Source organism: Phocoena sinus, chromosome 6 (genome assembly GCF_008692025.1).
Source record: "Phocoena sinus isolate mPhoSin1 chromosome 6, mPhoSin1.pri, whole genome shotgun sequence".
Classification (NCBI taxonomy): domain Eukaryota; kingdom Metazoa; phylum Chordata; class Mammalia; order Artiodactyla; family Phocoenidae; genus Phocoena; species Phocoena sinus.
This window is the reverse complement of record NC_045768.1, coordinates 66292000-66318588: the sequence shown is the minus strand read 5'-3', so window position 1 is coordinate 66318588 and position 26589 is coordinate 66292000. Positions and strand designations below refer to the sequence as shown.

At 40.7% G+C, this 26589-nt stretch overlaps 1 protein-coding gene across 7 annotated transcripts in view; it reads left to right on the top strand.

Moving 5' to 3' along the window:
- The window catches only part of BNC2 (basonuclin 2), a 429751-nt gene that overhangs the window by 285401 nt on the left and 117761 nt on the right, over positions 1-26589 (top strand). For all 7 annotated transcript variants that reach the window (XM_032634758.1, XM_032634765.1, XM_032634764.1 and 4 more), the window contains one exon: positions 12156-12391. In XM_032634758.1, the coding sequence (XP_032490649.1) occupies positions 12156-12391 (236 nt within the window). The remainder of the gene's footprint in view (positions 1-12155; positions 12392-26589) is intronic.

The window sequence follows — 26589 nt, the reverse complement described above, 5'->3', positions numbered from 1 at the left end:
TATTGGTCATATTAGCAAGAATGAAGAGCCGCCCACCCTTATAAATTCAGAGGTTATGGTCTGGGTACTTGAAGTAGGAAGGGGAACAATATTCTGAATTATAAGTAATCAAAACTTTAAAATCTGCCCCCAGAAATTGCCCTAATAAAATTCTGTCACTAACAACTGTTTTTATTCGACTCTTCAAGTAATCGTGGAAAGAATTCCATAAAACAACATTTAAAGACACATTGAAATGTTAACCTCTTAGAAATTAAAATAGTGTTCTAGGACTCACAGCTCCTAAAAGCTGACCACTTGATGCTATTATAGTTTGGAATCCTAAGGGGAATTGGGGCAGGAGACTGTAGTTCTTGAAACAATTAGCGTTGCAATTTAAGGCTCACTTGGCTTTCTCCCAAAATGAAAGAATAAGGCTTCTTTAATTTTTTTTTTATTTCTAAAATTGCTTCAAATTAGCATTTAAAATTTTAAAAATATCCAGGACAGGACTGGAAATTAGTGAAATAAAAGGCTTCCTTTTAGACCATTTTCATACAGATTTTTAATTGTTTTACTCTGCGAAGTAGGCGGCTTTGAAAAATCGTTCCATTTGGCTCACTTTTTATTTTATTGAATGGCTATAAGCTTCACACCGCCATGCCTGAACAACTATTCGATGGAATCCACTGGACATCAGGACCCTGAAGTATTTGAGCGTATTCCTGTGAAAACCACCTAAGTCACTTGAATTTGGCTTTTAAAGAAAGTTATGTTTTAAAAAAGTTGTGGAAAACTAAGAACTATAAACTATCACTGAGGGCCAATTTTCTAGGATCGGTGAAAAGCACTTTTATACTCCTACATTAAGAAAAAAATGTATCTGAATATGGTCTTATTTCTGTGACCTTCACAGAAAATATTGGAAGTGAAGTCTGTAGAATTACAGGTTTACATTTATTTTAATTTATTTGAAGGTTTGGGGAGTAATTCCTGTTATTAAAAATCGAAATAAAAAAATAGTTATTCACATTTCATTTAATAGATGCAAGTTCTTTTATAACCACCCCTCACACACTGCCGGTACTATTTTATACATTTGAAAACTGAATTTTATAAAGGACATTACTTTGTTCTTTAAGTTAGCAATGTAGTTAAAAGTATATATTACTTCATATTTATTCCATATTTTGCATTACATTTTATACTTATTTTACATTTATGTTACACACTTACATTGATGAAGCACAGAAATTCCGGCTGTTGTCCTTATGGTGATTCTGTTCCTGACCGAAATGAGTTTTCTTCATACTGACTTGTGTGTCTTTTTTGGGTCTGTGGCTTAGCCACCACTTTCCTTTGAAAAACTATAGATCCTATCAAAGTGTTTATTGAAATTATATCCAGGCTTCAATTTCTCCTTTGTTTTATAGCCTGAAAATTACCAGTTTAAACTTCTGTTTCTGGCATTGTAAAGAAATCCAGGTAAATTATGTTCCCTCAGTAACCTAACTCACAGTTTAAGAAGCTCTTATTGTATGATTTTTTTTTTCTTTTTCTAACTAGTATCCATATTGTACAGTTAAACCCTTTTCTTTTTCCCAAGAAAATTCTGCATACTAAAAAAGAGGTTAATTTGTCTGTTTGCTTTTTTTCTTCCCTCCAGACCTTTTACAAAAGAAAAATAATCTTTTCTTTGTAGATGCTCTTCTTACCTTATTGTGTTGACTGTTCTCTGACCCCTTTCCAAAGTCTATACACTTGTTCCTTGGTATCCAAGGAATTTGGTTCCAGGACCCGCATGGATATCAAAATCCATGGATGCTCAAGTCTCTTATATAAAAACGCTGTAGTATTTGCATATAACCTATGCATATCCTCCCAAATCCACCATATCCGTTCATCATCTCTAGATTACTTATAATACCTAATACAATGTAAATGCTATGTAAGTAGTTGTAGGACATGGCAAATTCAAGTTTTGCTTTTTTGGAACTTTATGGAATTTTTTGTTTGTGAATATTTTCCATCCACGGTTGGTTGAGTCCATGGATCAGTACCCATGGATATGGAGGAGGACTGGCTCTACTATACCTTTTCCTATAGCTAGGAGACCATAGATCTAGCACATGGACCACAAACTTAGTGATCTGAACTATGATTCTCATAGTGACTGTTCATTATGATGTGGTCTCTGCACCCTGGTATTAAGCTTGTTTTCTTTAATACCACTAGATCTCATACTGCTTTTACCTAGAAATCCATTGGATGCCCCCAAATAATGCTTGAAGTGGTAGGAAAGGGAATAAATTATGCAACTTTAGTTAATTTCTGCTCAGCTAGCAGCCCCATCTCACTTCCTAAACTGCTGTAATTACCTACCCCCACTGTTGTCTAGAGTGTAAAGAGCCGAGGGGAGGGCTGAGAATGAGACGTGAGTGAAATTAAGAATTGGGTGGCACAGTGGAATCGAGTCCTATCTTTGCACACTAGCTGTGTCCATCCACTCAACAATATGAGAGCTGAACACCCTTGATTATGTTTCAGATATGGTTGCTGAAGCTCTTATGATAAAATAGGCACAGAAGCGACCCAGTAAATGGGCAACGTGTAGTTGGTATGTGCATGATTGGCTCACTTTAAGTGCTATCATTGTTGAGACAGTTTGCTCTTAGTTGAGGGGACCTCTCCAAGTTTTATAGAAAAGGAAAACAGAACTTGTATGGAAGCTGGAAGAAAAGGGTAGTTGAAAAGGTAAAGAAAGAAAGAGGAAAGGCCCTTAATGAACAGCATTGAAAAATTGAAAATTTGAAAAATGTAGCTCAGCAGTTGGAACCCTGCTTGTCTCTCCAGCCTCATCATGTGCTACTCTCCCTTGTTCACGTCCTAGCAGAGATGGCTTTGCCTGGAACACCCCATCCCTAGCCCTGTTTAAATCATGTTCTCATGTCACATACCCAGTTTGTAATACTGTGTGTTAATGTGTATTTTTTTAAAGTCTGCTTTCCTCACTAGTTTTGTTAGAAAGGCAGTGGGCAGCTCACTTTTGTTGCAACAGAGAGCCATGTTAGACGGTTATTAGACTGGAAAGTAGTAAATCAGTCTTTCCAAGGTCTTCTGACCCAGGTTAAGAATTTGGGGGCTGAGAGGGTAGGGCTGGAGCATTACTGGAAACTTTTGAGCAGAAAAGAGACATATTCTAAGCAGCCTTTTGAGAATACTGACTTGAGAACTGACTCTGTTCTTTCTGTATTACACCAGAGAGAGAGCAGAGGCAGACCACACCACACCAGACCAGCCAGAAGTCGCTTGCAGTAGTGGACTTAGGAGGGTCTAAAAGCCTCTACTGAAGTGGTAGAAGTTAGGCCAGAGAGGAGGGTTAGATCCAGGGGAACTGCAGTGGAGACATTTACGGGGACTAGGTAGTCAGAGATAATTTTGAGTGTTCATGCTATATAAAGTTCAGTGAGAAAAACAACAACAAGATAGAAATTTGTAACTACTGTGTGACCCTTAACTACATAAAATTATGGACTGAAGAAAAGTAGATGCAGCTACATCAACATGTAGACAATAGTGCCTTTGGTTGGTGGGATTATGTATGAGTGTCTTCCGTTTGTTTTTCTTTTTCTCAAATTTATATTTTTTCAATGAGCATCTACGAGATATTCAGTCAAAAAAAATCACAACAAAAAAGATTTGATTTCAAGCATTTTGGCCTAGTTTCTTGGGTTTACCTTTCACAGCAGTAGGGGTCACAAGTACATGTTTGGAGTTGAGGGCACAGAGTTTGGGTAGAACTCAACTTACAGGTTAGGGATGGCCGGTGTAGTATAGGAGTAGTTGGATTCCTAGAGGCAGATGATCACAGGTGGGCAGCTGGAGAGGCAGCTCCTCTGGAATCCTGATGGGTCCCCTGCATCTCAGTTGATTTCCCGTCCAAATCCTCCAAACTTGAAAATCTCAGTCATCCTGTAACCCTGACTCATCTTCACTCCAGGCATCTATTTTCTTCCCCGTACTTGTTAGCTTGGTCTTGATTCTTTGTTCTCCTTTTCTTTCTCCTTGTACTAAGGTAGTGGTCTTCATGCTGTTGTCTTGCCTGCCCCCAAAAGAATTTTGAAAACAAAGTTCCATCCTAACATTTTCATATGCTAAGCAACTTGCCAAGGTCATGCAGCAAGTTGGTGGCAGAGCTAGCATTTGAACCCTTGGAGTCTAGCCCTAGAAACTCTGTCCTTAATCTGGAGGATAACAAGCACTCTTGAAGCACTGGGAACTTCAAATCATTGTTTTCAAAGTCATTATTTTTTCTCTTAACTCTTGTTTCCAGTTCACTGTCCCCAAATAACGTGACCACAAATGAAATCATATGTTCACTGCAAAGTCTTTTATCATTCATGTCTGCAAGGAAAATTAAGAAAATAAGATAATATATCCATAAATGGAAATTTTATTGTTTAATTTTGATCAAGAGGAATAAGATCAAAGCAATATAAATATTACACATTTTCATAATTTATTAAACATAAAGTAGATTTTTGTCAGAAATGCATCTGTCAATAAAATGGATAGGGCAATAAACTTTTTTCTTCCTAGATTAGTTCATGTATCAATAAATGAATAGTACTTATTGTAAGAAAGAGGAAAGGTACACTATCAGTTCCTTCCCCATTTTTGCAGATCTAAGTGCTCAGACACCTGTTCACATGAATACGTGGGACTAGGAACTTTATCACATTGTCATTCGGTTCTTAGAAATCATTTCAGATTACGTGCCAACAATTACACAGTGATCAGTTAGTTTCTCTTTGTTTCATCCACCTTATTACCCAGATGTTGTTAGAGTCATTTACTTTCTCAATTTCTGGAGAAAGACATTAACAAGACATAGCAAATGCCAATTTATAAACTTAGCTGTTAGTCTTTCACTTAGCGGCATATCACTTATTCTCGTATACACCAAAAAGACCGAGAAAATTAAAATACTGTGTGTGTTATTCAGATGACTTCTGCAATATATCTTTTTTTTAAGGTGATAACTTTTATTACTGCATATTTAGCTTTCTTAATTGATGAAAATTTCCACCAGTGCTCATGGCCAAATCAGGCTGAATTATCATTGGGAAAAGAAATGAACTCACATTTCAATACAAATGAATGTATTAATATGCATTTTGAGGAAAGTTGTAAATAATAAATTATGAACTGCAATTCATAGGATAGTTTGCTAAAACAGTCTAGAATAAAATGTGGAGCTAATAAAATTAATAAAGGTACAATAGAAATGCTATTTCGCATTCCTTAATTAGTAATGATGCACTATAATGTATAACTTAAGATTTTTATGAAGTGAAGAGTATGTTAAAAGTCAGGGTATTACTTTAATAATGATTTGTGTATCACAATCTGGTGTTGGACTTTAGGAACAAAGTAGATAAGAGCCATATTTTATAAAAACATGGTCAAACTTTTAATGTGTTTAATGAAAGAAGTTATATACTGCTAAAAATTAAGTGCTTTGGCATTTAGGTCATAATTTAATTTTATTTCTATTAACAGGATGTAGACATATTCAAAACTTTATAAGATGAAAATGATTAATCATAACAAATATTTTGATAGTATTTGATTAAATGGGTAGTAACTACCTTATTAAATGATACACATTGTTTCTGAATTTCTGTAAAATTCCTATCCACAGGTTTTATTCAGTGCATCTTCCAAATTTCATAGGTCTGGGAAAATATTCAAACTGAATTTAAAAGAGTGGGCAGCACATGTGCTCGGGGGCTTTTTGTCCCAGGTGATGACACCTCCTGGGGATGAGTGTCAGGAATAATTGAAAAGAATGGAGGGAAAAGCCATTTTCAGCATTAGACACTTTTGCTTTGCGCTCACAGGATACTTCCTAAAAAGTGATACCTTATTAAATAGGAATGCAAGAGGTGAGTGCATGACTGTTGCCCATTTTACATAATGTCTGAATTCTGAATGCTCCAGCGTAGACCCGAATATCAGGTTCTAGCTACCCTTTACTTGTATATGCATGACCAGGGGAAGAGGGCCCTTTTCCAGGTTCTTGGTGTTTTTATTAATCCTTAAACAAGGCTTCACAAAGCGATTCAAACTGGCCACTGTTTTGACCCCCAGGAGAGCTTTACACCCTGCGCCAGTGCGCTGTATAAGTCAAGTCAGAGTTATGCCTTTATTTGGTAAAGGAAAGAAGGGTATAGTTTTCACAGGAGGATTGGGGATGGATAATCTGCATGAACAGGCGGGCCTGTTCTCAGGGGGATCAGTTTTAGGAAAGAGTAAATATGGGATTACGGGATCTGGAAATTGAGTCCCCATGTCTGCGTATCTCTGAAAGGCCGGTGCATACCCCAGGTTTAGGCAGATCATCATTTGAAGTCCACTGAGTCAGGGCATCTCCCAGTGGAGTATTGCAAACATTTTCTACCCTGTTCACTTAACTCGTAAGTTATCCTGCCCTCTAACTCATCTCCGTGGTTTTCAGTGGCATGTATTGTAGGCGTGTATGTCAGCATCACCTGTGGTAATTTTTCACCCGAACCATGACCATCTCCCTCTCGACCCTTCTTCCTTAGGGATTGTGGCTCTGTGGCCATGTGTCCCCAGCTGACACCTATTGCCTTAAATAAACTTCTGGACTCTCGTCAGAGTTTTACATCTAAAATTATAAGTCATTTTCACCTTTTAAAATGTTTAATATTTTCTATATCCTATTACCCAGAAATAAAATTATATTATAACCTTTCCACAGGTTTTGGCCTGCAGTGTTAAGGTTTCTTACAGACTGCCCATCTGACTTTTCTGTATTTATCTTCAACTCTTTTGCTGCAAGCCTGACACATTCTTTGGATATTCAGTTCTCTTACACACACCTCGTTAGTGCAGTGGTTCTCAAAGTATTGTCCCTGGCCAGCAGCATCAGTGTCTTGTGGAGACTTGTTAGAAATGCCAGTTCTTGGCCCCCACCCCTGACCCAGTGAATCAGAAACTCCAGGGGAAGGTGGCCCAGCCATCTGACCTGTGTTTTAACAAGCCCTTCATCTGATTTTGAGACACATAATGTTTGAGAACCCCTGCCTTAGTTCCGTCTACCTGGACTGTCGTCCTCCTTTCTCGCTTGCTGATGACTTACAAGAGTATTCCTTCCCGGCAGAGTGGCCCTCTCTTCTGTGTCCTACAGTACTTTATCACATCTCTTTTACAGCAAAGATGACTTCTGCATCTGCATGCGGTACCTGCCTTGGTGATAAGTTGTTAAGTGCCAGTGAATAAACGCATGTATGCATGAATGAAGGAGAAGAGCATTTTAGGAGGAATGGTGTTCAATCAGGTCAGCTGCTATGGCGAGATCATGGCGGAGAATGAAGGGAAAAGCGATGGGATTTTGTAGTAAGGCAGGTGTTGGTGACCTTTGAAATGCTTGCTTCAGCAGAGTGACGGGCAGGAAGCCCAGATTGTTGGGAGTTAGGGACTTCCAACATGATGAAGGCTTGCACGTTTCCAGAGTTGCTTATTGACTGTTTATCTGAACGTGTGGTAGAAAAAGAAGTTCTTGGGAGAAATAATTAAGTGACCTTAGGCCAGTTACTGACCCTCACGGAACCTGTGATCTCCAAATAGGCAGTAATAGTAATACCTTGTGTTTTAAGTTTTTTTAAAGGATTAAACGAGATTATTGTAACCCTTTAGAATGATGCCTAACATTTAGTTAGTACTTAAATGGTCATTTCCTTTATTCCCCTTCCCCATACAACAATAATTTTTATTTATTAATGTTGTTGATGGCATCCATCACCCTTTGCAAATTTGTATGAGATATGAATTGTTCAGGATACCCTCATTCCAGTCACTGGAGAAATTGTGAATTGCATTTGGCCTGGAACTAACATACCTTGTTGGACCACTGACAGCTCCTTTGAAATACATGTTATCTAGCTGGAAGGACACCCCAAAAAGGTACTTGTCTTAGTTAAGGCTCTTTTAGATACAAATTACAGAATCCTACCTCAAGCAGACATAGAGAGAGAGAAGGGGAGAGAGAGCTTTTGTTGACTCGGGTAACTGAAAATTCTGGGAGGGTCGCACCCTCAGGCACTGCCATCTCTGTATCTTCTGGATCAAACAACATTGTCAGTCCCTAGTCTTTCTCAGACCATCCTGTGGCTCAACTGTCCTCCATGTGACTCTCATTCCCAAGCATGTTTGCCAGCTACAAATTTCAAGAAGAGGGAAGAACTCCCTAGTATTTCTAACTGAAAGCCTGGATTCAATATCACTCTTTAGACGTAGGTCACTTGCCCATTCTTTTCTGCTTTTTTTTTTTTTTTTTTTTTTTTTTTTTTGCGGTACGCGGGCCTCTCACTGTAGTGGCCTCTCCCGTTGCAGAGCACAGGCTCCGGACGCGTAGGCTCAGCGGCCATGGCTCACAGGCCCAGCCACTCCGCGGCATATGGGATCTTCCCGGACCAGGGCACGAACCCGTGTCCCCTGCATCGGCAGGCGGACTCTCAACCACTGCGCCACCAGGGAAGCCCCACTTGCCCATTCTTAAACTGGTTGTTTTGGCCAAGGAACTGGGAGGTACTGGTTTTCCAGGCCTGGCTTCAGGAATATTCTGTTCTATGAAATAAATGGTACTGAGTGTAGGAGAAAAGGGGTTCCCTGAAGGGAAATCCAGTTTCTGTTCCCAGAATGAAGGGGAGGCACGGCAGGCGAAACAATTGATATCATATTATTGTACAGACAAGTGCTTTTCAAATTGTGCTTCTGGGAACTCTAGGGGTCCCACTGAGATGCTTAAACAGGAGGAAGGGAAGAAGAGGGTAATGCGTGGTGGGAAGTTGTCAAATTCATGCTCACTCGAGCTTTATTAAGAGTAGCTTCACTTTCATATATTTTTATACCAATTTCTGGCTAAGATTTCATTTGAAAGTGGAATTTTGGCAATACCATTGAAATGGGACAATTTTAGCAGATGGTTAGGTCCATAGCTCATAAAGGCAGATGACCATCATTTTCCCACTCCATCCTGCTGAACAAGTTCTTGCCCTACCTTTCCTTCGTTCCCATTGGCCCAACTCATATTACTAACCCACCTGAGATCCAGACTTGAATCCCCCAGTCAGACATAGGAAGAGCATGACATTAGGCAGAAGTCCAGTTCTCAGTTTACTGTTATTATGACAGTTTAAAAATTGTTACTTAACCCTTTGCCGACCAAGGAGACGTCCCCTCCCAAAGCTGTTGTCAACTTGGTGACGCAGTACAGTCCAGCAGTTATAAAGCAGAAAATTTGATTCATTCAAAAATTTGACCGAGCATAATCTTTGATGATATGTTTATGCTGAAATTTGCAGTTGACATCTGCAAGCTGAGCAGTTTACTTCTTCAAGCCTTCCTCTATGGCTCATCTCCGAGGTAACTGCTGCTTAAATCACACCCGTGGGACTTTTTCCTTACCAACTATTGACTTTCTTTAACTATTTGGCCCGCCCCTTCATTTTCCATATCAGAGCCCAAAATGTAGCTATTTGTGTAAATAAAGTTTTATTGGAACGTAGACATGCCCATTAGTTTAATTTAAGTCTGTTCTGTTTTCCCTCTATAGTAGCAGAGGTGAGTAGCTGTGAAACACGGAGCATGGCCCATAAACCTAAAATGTTTACAGTCCGGACCTTTACAGAAAATGTTGTTAACCTCCACTGTATATTTATGTGGCCTATTTATTTATGTGTCTTCCTACTTCTTGACATGTGGCATGCTAAAGAATCAGTAATGTCCTTTTAATACTCTCACTCTCTGACGGTCTCACAAGCATATATAGGGAAATACTTTTGCTTTTACCTGTTCCACCTGTGCTCTTTCAATTCTCTGAACAACTTCTCTTTGTTTCTGTGCCCTCAACAGTTTAGTCCTCTTCATCTTCTAAAACTTCCAGCCCTTTTTAAGGAGTGAGAGGGAGAGGGGTGACAGCTTTCCGCCTGGCCCTAGGACACACTGGTGCACACACCTGCATATACTTAATGCATAGATACAAGGTGCCGAACACATGGACAAAAATCAGGTTTGGTGTCATTTTATTTCCCCTCTACTCATCCCTCCCAGTTTCATATTTGTTTTGCTCACAGCGGTATAATTTTGTGAAGAAGTGCTTGATATGGGCCAGGAAGGTTGATAAAGGGAAACGGAAGCGGAGATTTCCCTCGACCTGCGTGCTGGATTTCTGTAAGCAGAGCAGCGACTCATCAGAAGGCTGAGTAGTTAAGCTGTACTTGAAGAAAAACAGGGATAATAATACCTCTCTCCTGCATTTTTGCTGTCTAAATGCCCTGTGGAGCGAGAGAAGACTTCAATCCCTGCGCTGGCGAATCCCTTATCTTTCCCAAACGTTAAATTAATTTTTAAAGCTATTTATTCAAAGTTGACTTAACCACTAGAATAGGAAAGATCAGACAAATCAGCTGCAAGAAATGAAGTATGAGGAAACCCGAACTCTTTGACAAAGTATTCCTGGGAGTAAATGTGTTGAATGAAGCCAGCGGGTAAATGATAAGGGCCTTTACACTGTGGATGTAGGAAGGCAATTTATCAAGAGTACATGAACTCTCCAGTGACCACAAGTCAGGAGGAAACGAGAGTGGAGGAGGAGCCCTAAAGAAATACACTTGAGATACTAAAAAGTGTGAGTGTGTGCGCGCGTGCACTTTTAAATACACACATTAATATGCAGAAATACCGGTGTATTAAAAGAGGAGCTGCTCAGAGTGTACACATACGGTAGCCTGTGCTGTTGGGGAGAAACCTTGGGTGCTTGCAGGTAGAGTTAGGATTTGAGCCTGGTGGTTGTTGTCTGATACCCATTTGCCTGACTCATGAGATTAGATGACCATCTTTCAGGCTCACGTGTTTACCTCTTTTAATCTTCAGAAGGTCATGTGTACAATTCTCATAGTTGAGCTAATGCTTTTGTGTTCTCTTCAGGAGTTCAAAGCACCTCTCATTCGTTATCTCATTCATCTTTTCAGCATCTCTTTGAGCCCTGTAGGTGAGACAGCACTATCTTAATGGGTCACTTTAGAGAAACTGAGGAAAAATGTCGCCACATTATCTGCAATAGGGTTCCGGGTAACTCAGATAAGGATGGGGATGAGAATGTATGGCTTTATCTTGGCTTTCAGAGCTAGGGAGAAGAGATGTGATTTCTTAGATTTGAGGAGAAGAAAGCCTAATTGTTGAAATACTAGTTCCACTAAAAATATTTACTCTGAGAATGGTCATCCCCAGTTTTCTGTGCTGAAGTGACGCAGCTGAAATACACAGAAATTCTTGTACTTTGATTGTAGTCATTTCTTTTTCCAGTTTCATCTCATGCTGAGCCCTTGTCAGAGCTGTTAATAAAATACCTAATTATGACTTGAATTCCTTTTCTTGTTTGTTTCTCCTGAATAACTTTTAGAGAACATTGAACTAACAGGTAAACAGCAAGAGGGGAATTTAGGAGAATTAAGTTTTGGGATAATTCCCCTTAGCTAATTCAGCTTTGAGGTAAATGACTAGTCCCCCGACCCAGAGGTCAGCTTTCCTTATTCCCTCTGAGTTAGTCCTTTTTCCCCTGTAAGTCTAAAGAACACCTTTCTTTTCCTCTTCAAACCATCCAGGTATCATAAGGGGTGAATCTTACTCAGAAAAACGATGTTGGTTGACCCGCTCTTGTGGCCGAGTTGGCAGTTTTGTGCGTGTTCCTTCTTTTGGTGCAGGGAGGGGAATACCGTGGTAACTTGGGTTGAGCCATAGTTCAATTAGCAAATTAATTAGTCAGGTTTTTAGCGCCAGCCACCGTCCTTTAGAAACCTCCTCAGCGGCTCTCTTCCTGAAAGCCAAATGTATTTTGTATTTGCTGTCGTCTGCAATTTATAAACACACGGAATCCAAAAAAACAAACAAACAAAACCGGGAGGAGGTGGGAAGAGCACTGTTTACATTGCACAGCCCTGCTGAGACATCTGTGATTATGATCCAGCTATTAGATATGGAGCCCCCTGTAACTTCCGGTAACTCGTTTCTCCTTTCTTTGTCTCTGCCCTCTCCTTTTTATCTCTTTATTCCCACCTGCCCCTGGACCTCTGGCGGGACCACCGCAGCCTTGGATAAGCTCAGCACGCAGCACCTCTACCACCCCACCCAAGTGGAGATCGTGCAGTCCAACGTGGTGTTTGACATCAGCAGTCTGATGCTCTACGGGACGCAGGCGGTGCCTGTGAGGCTCAAGATCCTGCTGGACCGTCTCTTCAGCGTCCTGAAGCAGGAGGAGGTGCTGCACATCCTGCACGGCCTGGGCTGGACCCTGCGTGACTACGTCCGGGGGTACATCCTGCAGGTAGGGGGAGGACGTCAAGCCGGTGTCGGGGGCCAGCTGGAGAAGGGCTGGGGTAGGAGCCCTCGGCAAACCTGCCCTCCTTCCTGCTCCTCACAGGCCCGGGCATGCACACCCCATTCTGGTTAACGTGGTCCTTTTGGCAGGCTGCTCAGGGAATTGGAAGAAAGGAGCTGTGGGCCAGCGGGCCGGCATCCGGCCTCAGTGGTGAACGTTAGAAAGGAAGTAGTGGTCTGTTGCCTAGGGTTGCTCTGTTTGCATTCTTTTGAATTCAACTCCCTCTCTCTACAACGCGGGCCTCCTGGCTTCCCCAACAGGCCTTATCGAAGCCCTACTAAAAGGGAGGGTACGGAGGAGGGTGACAGGTGTGCGAAAATCTGAAATTGCACTTCATCTGGGTTTCGTAGGGCTGGTTCTCACGCTTACTTGGTAGGTTTGGTATTTTCTTGGTTGTCTCTTCTCTGTACCCTAACCATTTATTGCTGCTTCATCCAAGTCAAAGGAACAACTCTGTAAACTCCCTGCTTTTGTAATCAGTAAACCCTCACATTCCAAAACATGCAAACCTGGTTGTAGATTTGGCCTTCACAGCACCTGTTCCTCCAGCTTGAGCCCCTTCTGTGTGTCAGGGGCACTTCCGGTCTGGTAAGAGTCTTGAGACTTTTCCGAAGGGCCTGCAGCCTCCACTCCCCACGCCCCCAGCCTCCTCGCCTTTTCCATCATTTTTTGCCGTATATCATGAGTCGTTTTGCATTGTGTACTTTGCCTCTGAAATGTTTTTATGGCCATCTGTCTTCCCACGACCCTTGAAGGGTAAATGTTTGAAAGCAGCATGTTGGGAGACCCCAGGATCCAAAAAGACTACACTGGACGATGAAGAAATACTCCCTCCTGCCAAAGGAGATCACAGTTGGAGAAGGTAGAATCTGAAGTGATGTTTTGAAATTTCTTTTGGGGGATAATACCAGGAGAATTGACCCATTCCAAAAAAAAAATTGGTTTTGGTTCTGCCAGCCTTGTTGATGGCCCGAACCACCCTGTGTTGTGTGTGAGGCTGCCAGCTTGGTATGTGATGAGTGGGGGAGAGGGCCTTGAGTCTCGCCCTGGCTTTAACCTGGCGTGAACACACACACGCTCCTGTCATTCTCCTGTGTGGTACCACCGGGTGTTAGCCAGGGCGAGCGGATGAGGGATGCTGAGTGGAAGTAGAGAAAGGGGGAAGGTAGGATCACCCGCCTGCTCCCGAGACTGCTTTAGTTAGCGTAGAATCATTTCGTAGTGAGACGTCAACTCTCTAAGGCACAGGGCATTTGGCCCTCAGAAGATGAGATGGTGCTGATAACAGGAATAATTATATATTACGTTTTCAGTTTATATAAGACTTTCACAAGCATTCTCTCATTTGCCCCAGGTTGGGGACGTTTCAGTGGGGTGAGTGGAAAGTTAAGTCCTGGGTGATCAGGGGGTCCTGAGGCGGTGCAGGGTCCAGGAGGAAGGGGCCAGGAAGAACAAAGCATGGAACCAGTTCCACAATCCCCGCTTAGGCCAATCTGGAGACACACACAGTGCCACGTCTTTCTACAGTTGTTTCCACAGATGATTGTTAATGTCCATTTGGGATGGGTTCTACACTGCAGGAAGGAACAAACCTCTTGCAGATTTCTGAATGGCACTGTCAGCTTGGCTAAGCACTCCTTCCTTTATAAACTGTAGGGTAGTATATGCCCCGACCTCGTCACATCTTTACTGCCTCCAGTGCAATGCTTCGTTCTGTCACCAATGCTGTATTTCAGGTCCACGTGTCTATTTTTGCCTGAAATAGCTGGACCATACACATGATCTCTTACTGTTGAAACACAGAGATACGAGCATGACTGTGATTAATTGCCATCGTAACCACCCAGTGTCCCGTGGCATTTTGACGGCAGTAAATACAGAACCTGCTCGTTGTTCAGTGCTGTAGTCCTGATGTTCTGCCTTGAACGGTGCCTGTTCTTTGTTTTACTTGAAATTATTACTTAGGTGTTCATTTTTTCTCAGCATTTCCACAGAACTGTAAGACAGGCGTAGAAAATGTACTCCATATTTAGTTTTGTGTGAGGGCCTAGGATTTAAAGATACAAAATTACAAGAGAAATTAAATTTCAGAGGAAAATTCAACAAAACCACAAACTAATAGTCTCTTATTTTGGGGTGAAATACTGCCTAATAAAGAACACTGTCACTTATTGTGATAATTACTTAATTGCGAAAACTATAATTAATTTTCATTAATGTCTTAGAGATTCTGAGAGTCTCAAATTTAATATAATCTGTTTTCTCCACTCAGGGTCTGAAATTGGCGTTTTGAGAAAATCATAGATGATTTTTATATTCGAGGAACACTGGGTTTCGTTTCTGTCTTGTTTTATTGGTAGTACTGATGTCATATGGATTTTATTTAAATGATGCTTTTTGTCATTCAGCATTTATCAGCTACTTGTTTCTTGTGAAAATAATTCTTGGTTTAGGAAAAAAGCAAGAGGTTGAAGGACACAATACTGTTATTTATGTAGTGAGAAAATGCTCATTTCATTAAAAAACAATAAGCAAGAGCTAGACTATAGAAATAAACCTTTTTTTCTCTAAAGCAATGTTATTTGATTATTGGCCAGTACTTTTAAAATTATATATGGTAATGATAAGGTATGCTCAGATGACTTTGAATGTAATTATATGTAACATTTTTGAGCAGGTAGACTATAAAATGTGCGTCCAAAGGTTGTGGAACCCTATAATGCACGATTAGTGTACAAGTCATTTTATCTGGCTAAAACTCAATTGTCTTGTAGCCCTCAAGGCATCAATTTTAGCATTATTGCTCTCAACAACAGTATATTGAATATTATGTCAGTTAGAGGAGAATAATTATCAAGGCAAGTTAGGGTGGCTGTTAGTCTTACCACATATTGACTTGGTTAGCAGCTGGCTATAGATTGTGTTACTGGGCAAATGAAGATGTACAGTAAGTTGAACTGGTGAAGCCAGGATATTAATTTAACTCTCTCTGGGCCCAAACCTACATCCCTGATGTATAAACACAGCCACTTCTGGTTTCAGAAATAGTTTTGAATGAGGAAGAATAGCAGTGTCTGATCTGATTTTGAATTTTTGGATTTGGGGGGGGAAGAAGAGCTGGCCGTTCAAACCTATCCTTTGCAGGCATGTTTGAAGAGGTTATTAAAAGAGAAAGGGAGATGATTGTGGGGGCACAGATTTATTTGGGGCTAGCAATATTTTCCAGGGGTCCTGTACTGTTTCTGTAAAAATTGCTTTTCACTTATATGATTATCTGTGTGATTCATAAGCTAACCAGCTGGCTAAGACTTGCACTACAGTGACTTAAGAATCCAGGTAGTATCTTAAAGGTGAAGAACCCAGTATTCTCCTGTGTACCAATTAAAGTGTTCATTCAGAAAGTACCAGAAAAGTGAAGTAAATTTTAGGCATTTTCTCACAAAACAGAAAAAAGGAGGAAATAGGCAATTTGATCCTAAAAAGCAAACTGTAACGGAACATGAGATATTTTTTTCTGCTGCTGAAGAGTTGTTCGTATTTCGAGTCTACATCTCACAGTACATTTATTCACAGTGAATAAAAGCAGTGTCCTGTTCTTTTCCCATTTTCCTTGTCTTTGGCCTAGGATATAAGAATATGGGTGATTATCACTGTTGAATTTAATCATTTAAAAATCAAGTGTTCACACAGTCTCTTTGCAGTTTGCACGTGTAACTGACTTGCCTGGGTTCATACGCCAGTCCATCTGTGGCAGTCTCCTCCTTTGCAAATGAGTCCTGCCAGAATTCAGGGAACCGTATCAGACACTCTGAATAATCAGCTGAGGTCTCGGCAGCCTGGTGAGAGGACGAGCAGTGATGCACATTTCAAGTCACCTGTGCCTTGAAACAATCAGGACTAATAGAACAATCAACACTCTAGAAGAACATTTCCCAGAGTAGCCTGGGTGCATTTGTCTTCTGGAGATCCGACCTGAGCATTAGGCGGACCTACACTCTAGATCCTTTCCTTAGAGCCTGGTGATAACATTAGCATAATAAAGGCTGTGAGAAGTTGGTTTCTGAGAATAGATAAGTAGCTTCCACCAACCATACCCGCTTCATAGCCTCTTCCTGTGAAGCTCATCAGAAGTCTTCCGTTCCTGAACACACTCCACTCTTCTTCAACTTAGGGTGCTTGCATGTGTGGATTCTTCTACCTGGACTCTCCTACTCGTCTCTCTGCATGGGCAACGCCTTGTCCTTTAGGTGTCCACCCACTTTTTCACGGAGACCTTTTCAGTCCAGCTTAACCCACGTAGGTCTCTTCTCATGTGGCTCTGTCTCAGGATTCTGTATCCCTCAAGCTCCAATACAATTTAAAATCAATCAAGTCAGCTGTTAAAATGTTTTTTTCCTGGCTCCCTCACTCGGGAATGCCACAGAGGCAGGGTACTCAATAAGCACTTGTTAAATGAATGGGTAAAGAAACCTGCTTCACTTGATGTAGCTTGACATTTCACCATGGAACCCATGGAATATCTAATGACTTCAGTTGGTCCAAGGGCCCTTAGTCTTTCTTCAGGTGTCCTGGGGACCAAAGGCTGTAATAGCAGCTGGGCCCTTGAGGGCAGTAAAAAGAGAGGCAGAAGCTCCCACACACAACCCCTAGCTAATGGTCTGTGTAGAATAAGTGTTTTGTGGTATCCATGTGGTAGGAAGCATCAATATTAAGCAAACACTTGGATTTAAACAGCCCTTTGCGGAGCAAGTTCACATATGTTTAGCTCTTTGAATCCTCTTTCTCATACCACCCTCTTGTAGATATTGCCAGTGAATTAACATTTGTAGTTGTTGAAGCTCAGAGAGGTCAAGTGACTTTTCCATGATCACAGAGGCTGCTGATTGGCACAGTGGGTGCACTATAAGCTTCCTGAGGATAAGAACCCCTTACCTCTTGTTTGTCACTGTAACCCACCTCCCAGCGCCCAGCCTGGCATGTAATAGTGCTTACTAAATATTGGAGGGAGGAAATTTTGAAATCTGATTCCAACGTGGGTCTCTGACTCAATGGGCAGTGTTTGGGTGGTTTCTGGCTTTGTTTTTTAAGACTACCAAGCTGTATTTCCAGAATGTGATATGTGAGAGTCTTGTGGCATCAAAGTGGTGTGATTTGGGAAACAGAGAAGACCTGAGAAGTGCTTAATGGCAAAATTAGGTGAAATCGGTTCCTCTTTTGCGTTCCTTTTCTTGCCTATTTCCTGATACTCCACCTTGTTTCAGGTTCCCTTTGTTCTCTGATTTCCACGACGCGGACTTTTCCTCTAGATCTAATACTTAATTATGCTTCATTATAAATGCTCATCTTTGACTTACCTTTTCAGGGATACATGCCTTTTGTAATTGAGTGTAAAAAAGCAAAGGTTTTTATAGCTAATTAGTAGGATTGCGACTATATCATGTGCAGGGAGTGGAGCAGAGGCGAAGTAGCTCTTTTCTCGGTCCATAGAAGGATATCAAGTTGGATAGTAAGGGGGCCCTGGCTGTTGAGTAAGAAGATCGGGCTCAAGCCTCAGTACTGCCACTGATTATTTATGTGAATATGGAAAAATGTGCCATTCTTACCCATGGTTCCTTCATCTCTAAAATTGAGATAATCCTTTATATCTCTCTTGCTTTTGAATGGCAAAATGATGAAATAACGTGGATGAAGTCATGAAGTTGTAAACTCCAATTCCAGTTGGTACTTTTCACTTACATCTATGCATAGAGCTAGGTCCGGCCAGTTAACAGCAGGGCAGTATCAGGGGCCAAACATGTTTCTCTGCACATGTCCAATGCTTAGGAAAAGATAGGAAGCACATTTTAGCGATTAGTTAATGGGATAAATGTTAGTCGTTTTAGTAAGTAAACCCTGAAATACTAGTGGCCTAGCACAATAGGAATTTCTTTCTCCTCCTCAGCGAGACCAGCCGACGTTCCTGGCTGGTGAGCACTTTCCTCCCAGAGGCGATTTGAGGAGTAGTAGTTTAGAGCCTCTACTGTTTTATGGCTCCGCCCTTCTCTGGGACCTCAGCTTCCTCATCCCGGTGGCAGTCCCAAGAGAAGGTGGGTGGAGGGGTGGTGTGGGAGGTTTTCATGGACCAGGCCTGAAAGTAGAGTGGGTCACTTTTCCACGTGTCGCTAATGAGAGCTTACGTCTGATTAGGGCCATGTGATTGAAGGGAGCTAGGACACTAGTCCCACTGAACAGTCGCTCCCAGCTGTGCCTCTGCCCCTGCAGGATGCCCGCAGGTCAGTGCCCCTCTCATGTGTGGTGGAATAGCCAGCATCCTGCCTTCTTTTTAAACGGGCCAGGAAAGCTTAGGGCAGAATATTAGTGTAGTTAAGGCAGGTTCTTACTAAGTTGTGGCTGCAGGTCTTACTAAGTGTGTGAAAATAGGCTCATGTCTTTATCCACCTCAGGCTAGGCTCCCTCACCTGTAAAGCAGGGATATTGACTACCTCATGGGTTTATTGTAAAGATAAAATAAGATGATGCACATAAGGCATTTGGTCGTGCCGCTTGCTAAGTATCCAGTAAGTGTTAACTGTTAACATGATGATGAAAAAGATGATGAGAGAGGCTGCTCGAGACTGTTGCCAACCTGGCCATTTTAGAACTGTGTGCGTAAAACAGCCTTAAACCCTGGATATTTTATATTTCACCATGCCTCTTAGAACAGAGTGTCTTACCAGCCAGTCTGGTAAAAAGGTAGCTACTATTGAATTGTAAATAAATAATACATACATACCTATGCATATACATACATATACACAAACGTGCATGTACATATGTACATAGTACATGCTTGATTTTACAAATAAGAGACGGGAGAGTATCATGACAAAGATTTTGGACTTTGGAGTGGAACAGACGTGGGTATAAATCTTGGTTTTACCTTTTGATAGCTCTGTCACCTAAGGTAGGTCATTTAACGTATTTGAACCTAAGTGTCTTCATCATAAAGGCTATTCAGATGATATGTATGAAGTCCTTAGTGCAGTAAGTAGCCCACAGCACTCTTCTGGAAATTAACCATTACTACGTGGTGTGTGCATGTGTGCTTTTTTTTGAGTAATGACTTAACTCCATATATGACTACCATTTTATTACCATTGCACTTCTCTGTTTCATCAACTCTTTCAATACCCTTCCAAGCACCTGGCAAAGAATGAATGAGTACTTGATAGATTTATTTAAATGATTAGAGTATCTGGGCTTTCACCCCATTGCGTAAAGTAAAACTTACTTAAAATAGTCACCCTTTTTTTAGGGCTATTATCTGACCTCACAGATTTTGAGGAAATTTCTGGAGCAGAAAGAAAAATGGATCTAGGTATAAATTCATTTAGGTAGTCCTTTAAATAACCAATTTTGTTGATTAATTACTATGTACTGAGTACACAAGAGACGATCTCTCAGGAAGCCTTCACTCACAAGGAAAAAGCATCTGTTAACAGATTGTGGGAATTAAGCTCAAAACTATAAGAAGGTACAGATGACCCATAGCATTGGCATAGAGTGGGATTATTTGACTCCAACTAAAGATCGGATTATCACCACCATGGTATAAGGGGTCTTTGTATCATTTCAACATATGTGAATCTTGCAGGCAGGAAGGATCACAGGGGGATCAAGATCCCCCTGTCTTTGGCAGGGATATACAAAAGTAGATGGTTCAGGACAGTGTACTGTATTTACAGTGCCTGTTTTCCCAACCGCTTGGACTATTGTATAGATGGTATCCCAGCAATCCTCCTAACCTCCCTATTAGAGAGAGAGTTTCAGAGACTATTATCGTAGCTGAAGGCCTCAGGCAGGGTCAGAGCTGGAAATGGAATACAGGAATTTTTGAATCCCTTGCCAAAGCGCTAACCATTTGAACAGCAATGAAAATAAACACCTTATATTCAAGGACGTAGCTTGATGTTTTGTGCTCAGAGCTAAAATAAAAATATTCCTCCTTTTACCCTTGCAAAGTAGAAATACATAGCCCACCAAATTCTAGCATGGAATTCAGTGACTACTGGAATAGGATTTATGTCTGTGGGAGATGGAGGCAGGGTTTTTGTATTGCCTAGAAGGAGCAGAAATGAGCCCAGAGCTCACTGGCCATTTGCCATTGGTAAGAACCAGTTCAGATTTACTTGAAATGGATGTTCTCTGTGATGGCATTGATTAAACCATATGATCTCCGGAGCAACACTCTTTTATGCTCCTTGTTGAATCTAAAGTCGAAAGTTCCTGAGCTTTGGGTCTAGACCTCAGTTCTACCACCGGTGAGCTCTCTAGCCTTGCAAAAAGTCAGTAATTTCTATGAGCCTCATTTTCCTGATGATACCTACATAATAGGGTTTTGAGGATAAAGAGAAGTAATTTGTTAAATTCATAGTATTGCTCAGTAAATGTTAATTCCTTAAGCCAAGCGACTTCCCAATTCCCCACTCACCAAAACCCTGAAGTTCCTAAAGCAACAAAGCTTTGTGGTTCTTCTACGTGTCCATATATTTTGTTTGAGCTACTGTGTGTTCTTTTCTAATGTTTCCCCCAATTTGACAGAAGGGGCAAGTGGAGAATGAGAGGGGCTTGCTCAGGAAATGAGCTCTATCATGACTATAGCAAAAATCATTGGAAGGCTCTCAAGACCCAACCCTAGCCTACCATCTGTTTCTTTGGAGTGACCTACATTTCAAATACTCATACGTGAGATCACGAAGGGCTGTGAAAAGCAGAAAGTGAGATGAGGATCTGTGCAGGTTTCTAGAAGCTTTTGCTAAATCTGTGCAGATGGGACAAACATAAATAAAGATACACTTTTTTGATTCATGCGTGACAGCTATGGACGTAACGCCAGCAGCAACTGGAAAGTAGAACGCGGGCCAGTACATTTGCTAGTAGAATTCAAGTGACCACTGCCAAATTGAATTACTCTAGGAAGACCTGTTGAAAGAGGAGATTCTTCAGGAAGAAGAGAGAGATTGTTACTTAGTAGAAGGGATGGAACAGACCTTTTTCCGTTTACGAAGAGTATTAACGTTGGGGAGAGTTGTGAACAAGTTTAAGGGAGAGCGTTGCATTTCGGTTGGGTGAGCAGCTTTGAGCTGAGGTGTTGGTGAGTGTGGTTAGGCCAATCTGGGCCTGTTGATCAGAAGCTGTTCTTCATTCACGTGATGTTTACGTCACCATCCGTTTCTAAGGGGAGGGACTAGTGATTCTGCTGGTTCCGCAGACCTGACGTTTGCTGCTAAACAACTTAAAAAGGTGGATTACTGGCTAGTAACTTCATAAACGGTTATTTTTAGAAATTCACCCTTTGAGGTCCTGTTGCTATCGAGGAAGTATTTTCATTTGTTGGTGGCAACTGAGTCACCTCTGTATCCCCTCTCTTTCTTTCTTTCTTTCTCTCTCTCCCTCAGTCAGGGTAAACTCGGGACGAGAGACTTGGAGGGTAGGCTGGACAGTGTAGTTTTGCGTTAACAGTGCAATGCCTCGTATGGTCACAATAGACCGTAGCACATCAGACCCCAAATTAAGAGAAGGAGATATTGGTTGATACGCATTTACTCTCCAGAGCTCATCTGCAATTTACTGTGTATTTCTCACCTCTAGCCCCCAGGAAAGCATTTTTCAGAGACTTTGAGAACTGAAGGTCCTGTCTGTAAGGAGAGGTTTCCTTGTTCTCATGTAATTTTCTCTCTTTAGCAAAACCATAATAATAGTGTCAGAGGCAGCTTTCTAGTTAGAATGAGTAATGTGGTTACTGTATTTTCTATTTTTATTTTAATATGTTTTTCCTGCTGTGGATTTTTTTTTCTTTTTGGTTTTAAAAATAGCAGTTGAGTAAATGTGGTAATTCGAAGAATCTGGTGCACATTGCATCCTCTCTGGGATGTGATTCTGAAGGAATACTTGTCTACAACGGGCATTTTTTCCCCCCAGATTCCTTAGTGGAATAAATAGGAGAATGTTTGGAACACAGACCACTGAAAATATTGGCTTATGGTCAGGCCAGGTTAGGCCAGGCTTCAGAGAAATTGACATTTAAACCATAGAGTATCTATACCATAGGTTTTTGCCGCTAGAGTATCCGTCAATATTAAGCCTGTGTATTTTACGGTGTGTTGATAAGACACAGAATTAGGTAGGTTGCTGGGGATGCACCTTAAACTGGTTCATTCATTTGCTTCTTTTAAAAGTACAGCACACAGGTTTAGACATTTTAAATTAACAACAAAACACACTTAAATTCCCCTTGAGAGAGTAATTAAGAGCTCTTTGTCTCTGTGTCCTGTCATCTCTGCCAGAATGAGAGTTCATGCTGAGTATATTCCATTGAGTCAGCCATCATTCCATCACCGGCAGGAATCACTTTTCCGCATCCACATATTGACATGTGAGGGAATGTCTGCTTGCAGTAGCCATGGGCTCGTGCCAGATTTTGAGATCCATAGGGGCAGTGCTGGGAGCTTTTCAATTCTGAATCAGAGATCCAATTCATAATAGCTGAGCCAGGGAAACTGGGTTGAATCTGTGGCCAAATCCAAGGCAAAAACCTCTTTTTTTCCCCTTTCCCTTTTTGCAGTGCTTTATTGCTTTAAAATATGAGTGCCTCTGTCCATTGATCCTCCGGTGTCTTTACATTGGATTCAAATTGTGGTTTCTTAGGTGAAAAGGTCAGTGTTTTATTCATTCAGCCACAATACTGATGGAGATTAACTGAGAGCAGTACAAGACGTTTGGATCCTGTTAGACCTAGGGCACCTGAAAGAAGTTTCTTTTTCTCCCTACCCTTCGCTCTGCCTGCTGCAGTGGAGGATGGCCCTGTCTTCTGGGAGTGGGGGAGGGTTTTGATTGGCTGTGTGTTAACTGCCTCAGATCCATGGTCACAGGGTGAGTAAGAACCCCTGAGAATCAAACATGTCATCTGTGTAGCATCACCTGATTTAGTGCTTTTCCTCAAGTCTGAGGTGTCTCCAGGGGACTTTTTTCCCTTGCAGCACTGATCTTTCAATGAGGTGCTAGTGTCTGTCCTGAGCAATAACAAGGAAAAACCGTGAAGTGTGAACAGTTCTTATTAGGCGGGTAAATGTCATTAACGCCTTTGCAGCCTTCTCTGCAATCTGAATGCTCTTGTCAAGAGAGTGACTTACTGAAGCCTCCTGTAAAATCATATACATGGAATTTAAGAGGCTGAAGTTTCACACTTTAATTAAGCAAGGTCATTAAGCTTCCTTTGCTTATGGATTTTTGTAGTCAATTACACTTGTGTCTGATTCAGACAGACGCTCTCCAATAAGCCTTTCGAAAATCTACCTACAAAAATTATTTTTAAAATTTGAGAAATACTTGATTTACTTTAAATCAGAGTTTTAGGTAATTCTTAATGTTTGTCGGGAGTAGATGCTTCTCTCTGTTTTAATTTTATGGAGACCCGTATACTCATGCATTATACCTGATCATAATATGCATGTTTTCATATGCGGTGTGAGAAGAGTTAGCATTTCGACTTAATGAGTAGGTCAGCTGGTTTAATAAAAAGTCTGAAGTGCATAGTGTTAAAATAATGATTTTATTATTTTCAGGACTTATACAGAAATCTTTCTCCAACCATGAGTTTGCCTTATGTAAAATTCTAGTATTTTCCTGAACCATATTTTTTTTTTTTTTTTTTTTTTTTTTTGCGCGGTACGCTGGCCTCTCACTGCTGTGGCCTCTCCCGTTGCGGAGCACAGGCTCCAGATGCGCAGGCTCAGCGGCCATGGCTCACGGGCCTAGCCACTCCACGGCATGTGGGATCTTCCCGGACCGGGGCACGAACCCGTGTCCCCTGCATCGGCAGGCGGACTCTCAACTACTTCGCCACCAGGGAAGCCCTGCCTACTAATTTTTAATAAAGAAAAATGAATTGAGACATGTGGCTAAAACTTTGGGGAAGTAAATCCAGAAACTTACAGGCAAGTTAGAGGTGGAGAATGGAAATTAAATGGTACTTACTATTACTAACTTAAGATGTATAATTTAATGTGTTCTATTTCCTTAGGATACAGTCTTTGTTTCAGATTTGATTCATCATCCCTTTTTTAACATTTCATTAGGTGATAAGTTTCCTTTATGTTTTGTGTAATTTGTTCTGTTTTTCTATTTTGATGGTTCAGGAAAATGTATTCATTCAACAAACATTTACTTCAGTGGCTGCAGTATTCAAGTGGTAAAAAGGCACCGTGACCCTCTGTTACAGCTCTCAGTTTAGTGGAGATTGGGGCTCAAGTTAAGCTAAAGGAAAGCAGAGGCCATTCGTGTACATTTTCTAATGAATATATAAGCACGATCAGTAAGCAGTGCAATAATGAGTTATATGTAAATAGACTCTTTGGACATATTTCCAACTTGCCTGAAAAGTTAATGCTTTAAGGGATTTTAATCATTCCCTAGCTATCTTGCTTGTACTGTTAATTCAAACTCTGCAGTTAAATGACCGACTAAACCAAATTAATTTTCAGTTCGGCCCATACTTTTTGAATTAAAAACATTTAGTTTAGTTCGAATGAATGAAATTTTGCTCTCTATGATGGAAAACTCACCTATTTATTAGATCACAGAAGTTAAGCAGCAAAGATGCATTTCCTTCCAATTCCTTAACACACAAATGCTCGGACAAGTTAATAAAAACTTATTTTAAAATTCCCTTTTCGTGAGAATCCAAATATGATCATTTTAAGCCCTATTAGGATCATTTTGCAAAAGCTACCGAGGAAGTCACTCACTTAGAACAAGAAAATATCTAGTGGAATTACTGTGGCCAACACCACTTGGGGAGTAACTGGGCCATTTAAAATGTAGATGTTTTATATTAAAGTATGTTGCCTATTAAGATAAAGAACATCAAATTTGGAATTAGTCTATATTCCCTTTGTTAGTTAGATTTCTTCACATGTGTCAGTAGATTCTTCTTGTGGAAAGTAGTCTCAGATTTTTGGAAGCACAATAAGAGGGTCCATCTGACCACACCATCTGCTTTGTCCTCTCTCTTCTCTCTTTTCCACCTTACACCTAGATTCAGGCTATTACTATAAATTATGATTTCCATGGTTCACATTTTAGGGTAACTTTGACAAAGAGATGTCTGGAGTATCAAGATTATCAAAGATGTTCAGTAAAACTTCTTCATAAATGTTTTTCAGGGCACCAAATGGAAGGAAACTTTACTGTGTTATATTTCCCATATGGAAAAGTATCTGGGACCTGAAAGGGGCACACCCTTGGAATGGGAATACTTCTTAAAAAGGAACTTTATAAAGAATGCTATGGTGTATAGGGTTTTCATGTATGATTTATTCGCTTGAGCAGATTGCTTTGAAGGTCCAAACAGCATCCTGGGTATAAGTTGTGCTTTCCCAGACCTGAGAAGTGTCTGAAAAGTTAGATTTCACAAACTTTCTAGATTTGCCTATGCTATGCCACAGGTCAAATATGTCTTGCTAAGCGTCTGGTTGCCATTTATTTTAGTCAAGGTTTGGCTTTTGTTAAAAACGTTGGATTGGGTTTCTTCGTAAAAGATGTTTACCTTCTCTGTCACGTGTTATTTTATATTAACAGAAAGTCAGGGTGGTAGAATTTAAATGCCAGTGTTATGTGGTGACACAGGAAGGTGTTATTTTTCTATGATGTTCTTTCTTTAATTTTTTGAGATTTAGATCTTTTAATCAGTTTCACTTAGTAAATATTGTCTGAATGCTGAGGAGGGCTTGGAAGATCATGGTTCTTTTATTGTTACTCACTTATTTATAGCAGTACTTGTGAAAGAGTTCTATGCAGATGTTAAATATAAGAACACTTCCTAAAGTTTCGCAAATAATACTTCTACAGTGCTCTGAGTGGGATGGAAGGAGACCGAACGTACTTATGTGTTGAATAACGTCAGACTTTCATAGAATATATTGAAAAGATACTCCTTTTAGTCATTGCCTATGTATTCTTTTGGAAACAGTGTTCATAGAATTAAAGCATATTTTCCTACAGAACAAATATGTGAATGGTATATACATCTTCCCTCATCTGGAATATGTAGTTGGAAAACCTAAGTAATTATGTTAAGTCTAGAACCTCTAAACATGTTTCAGGAG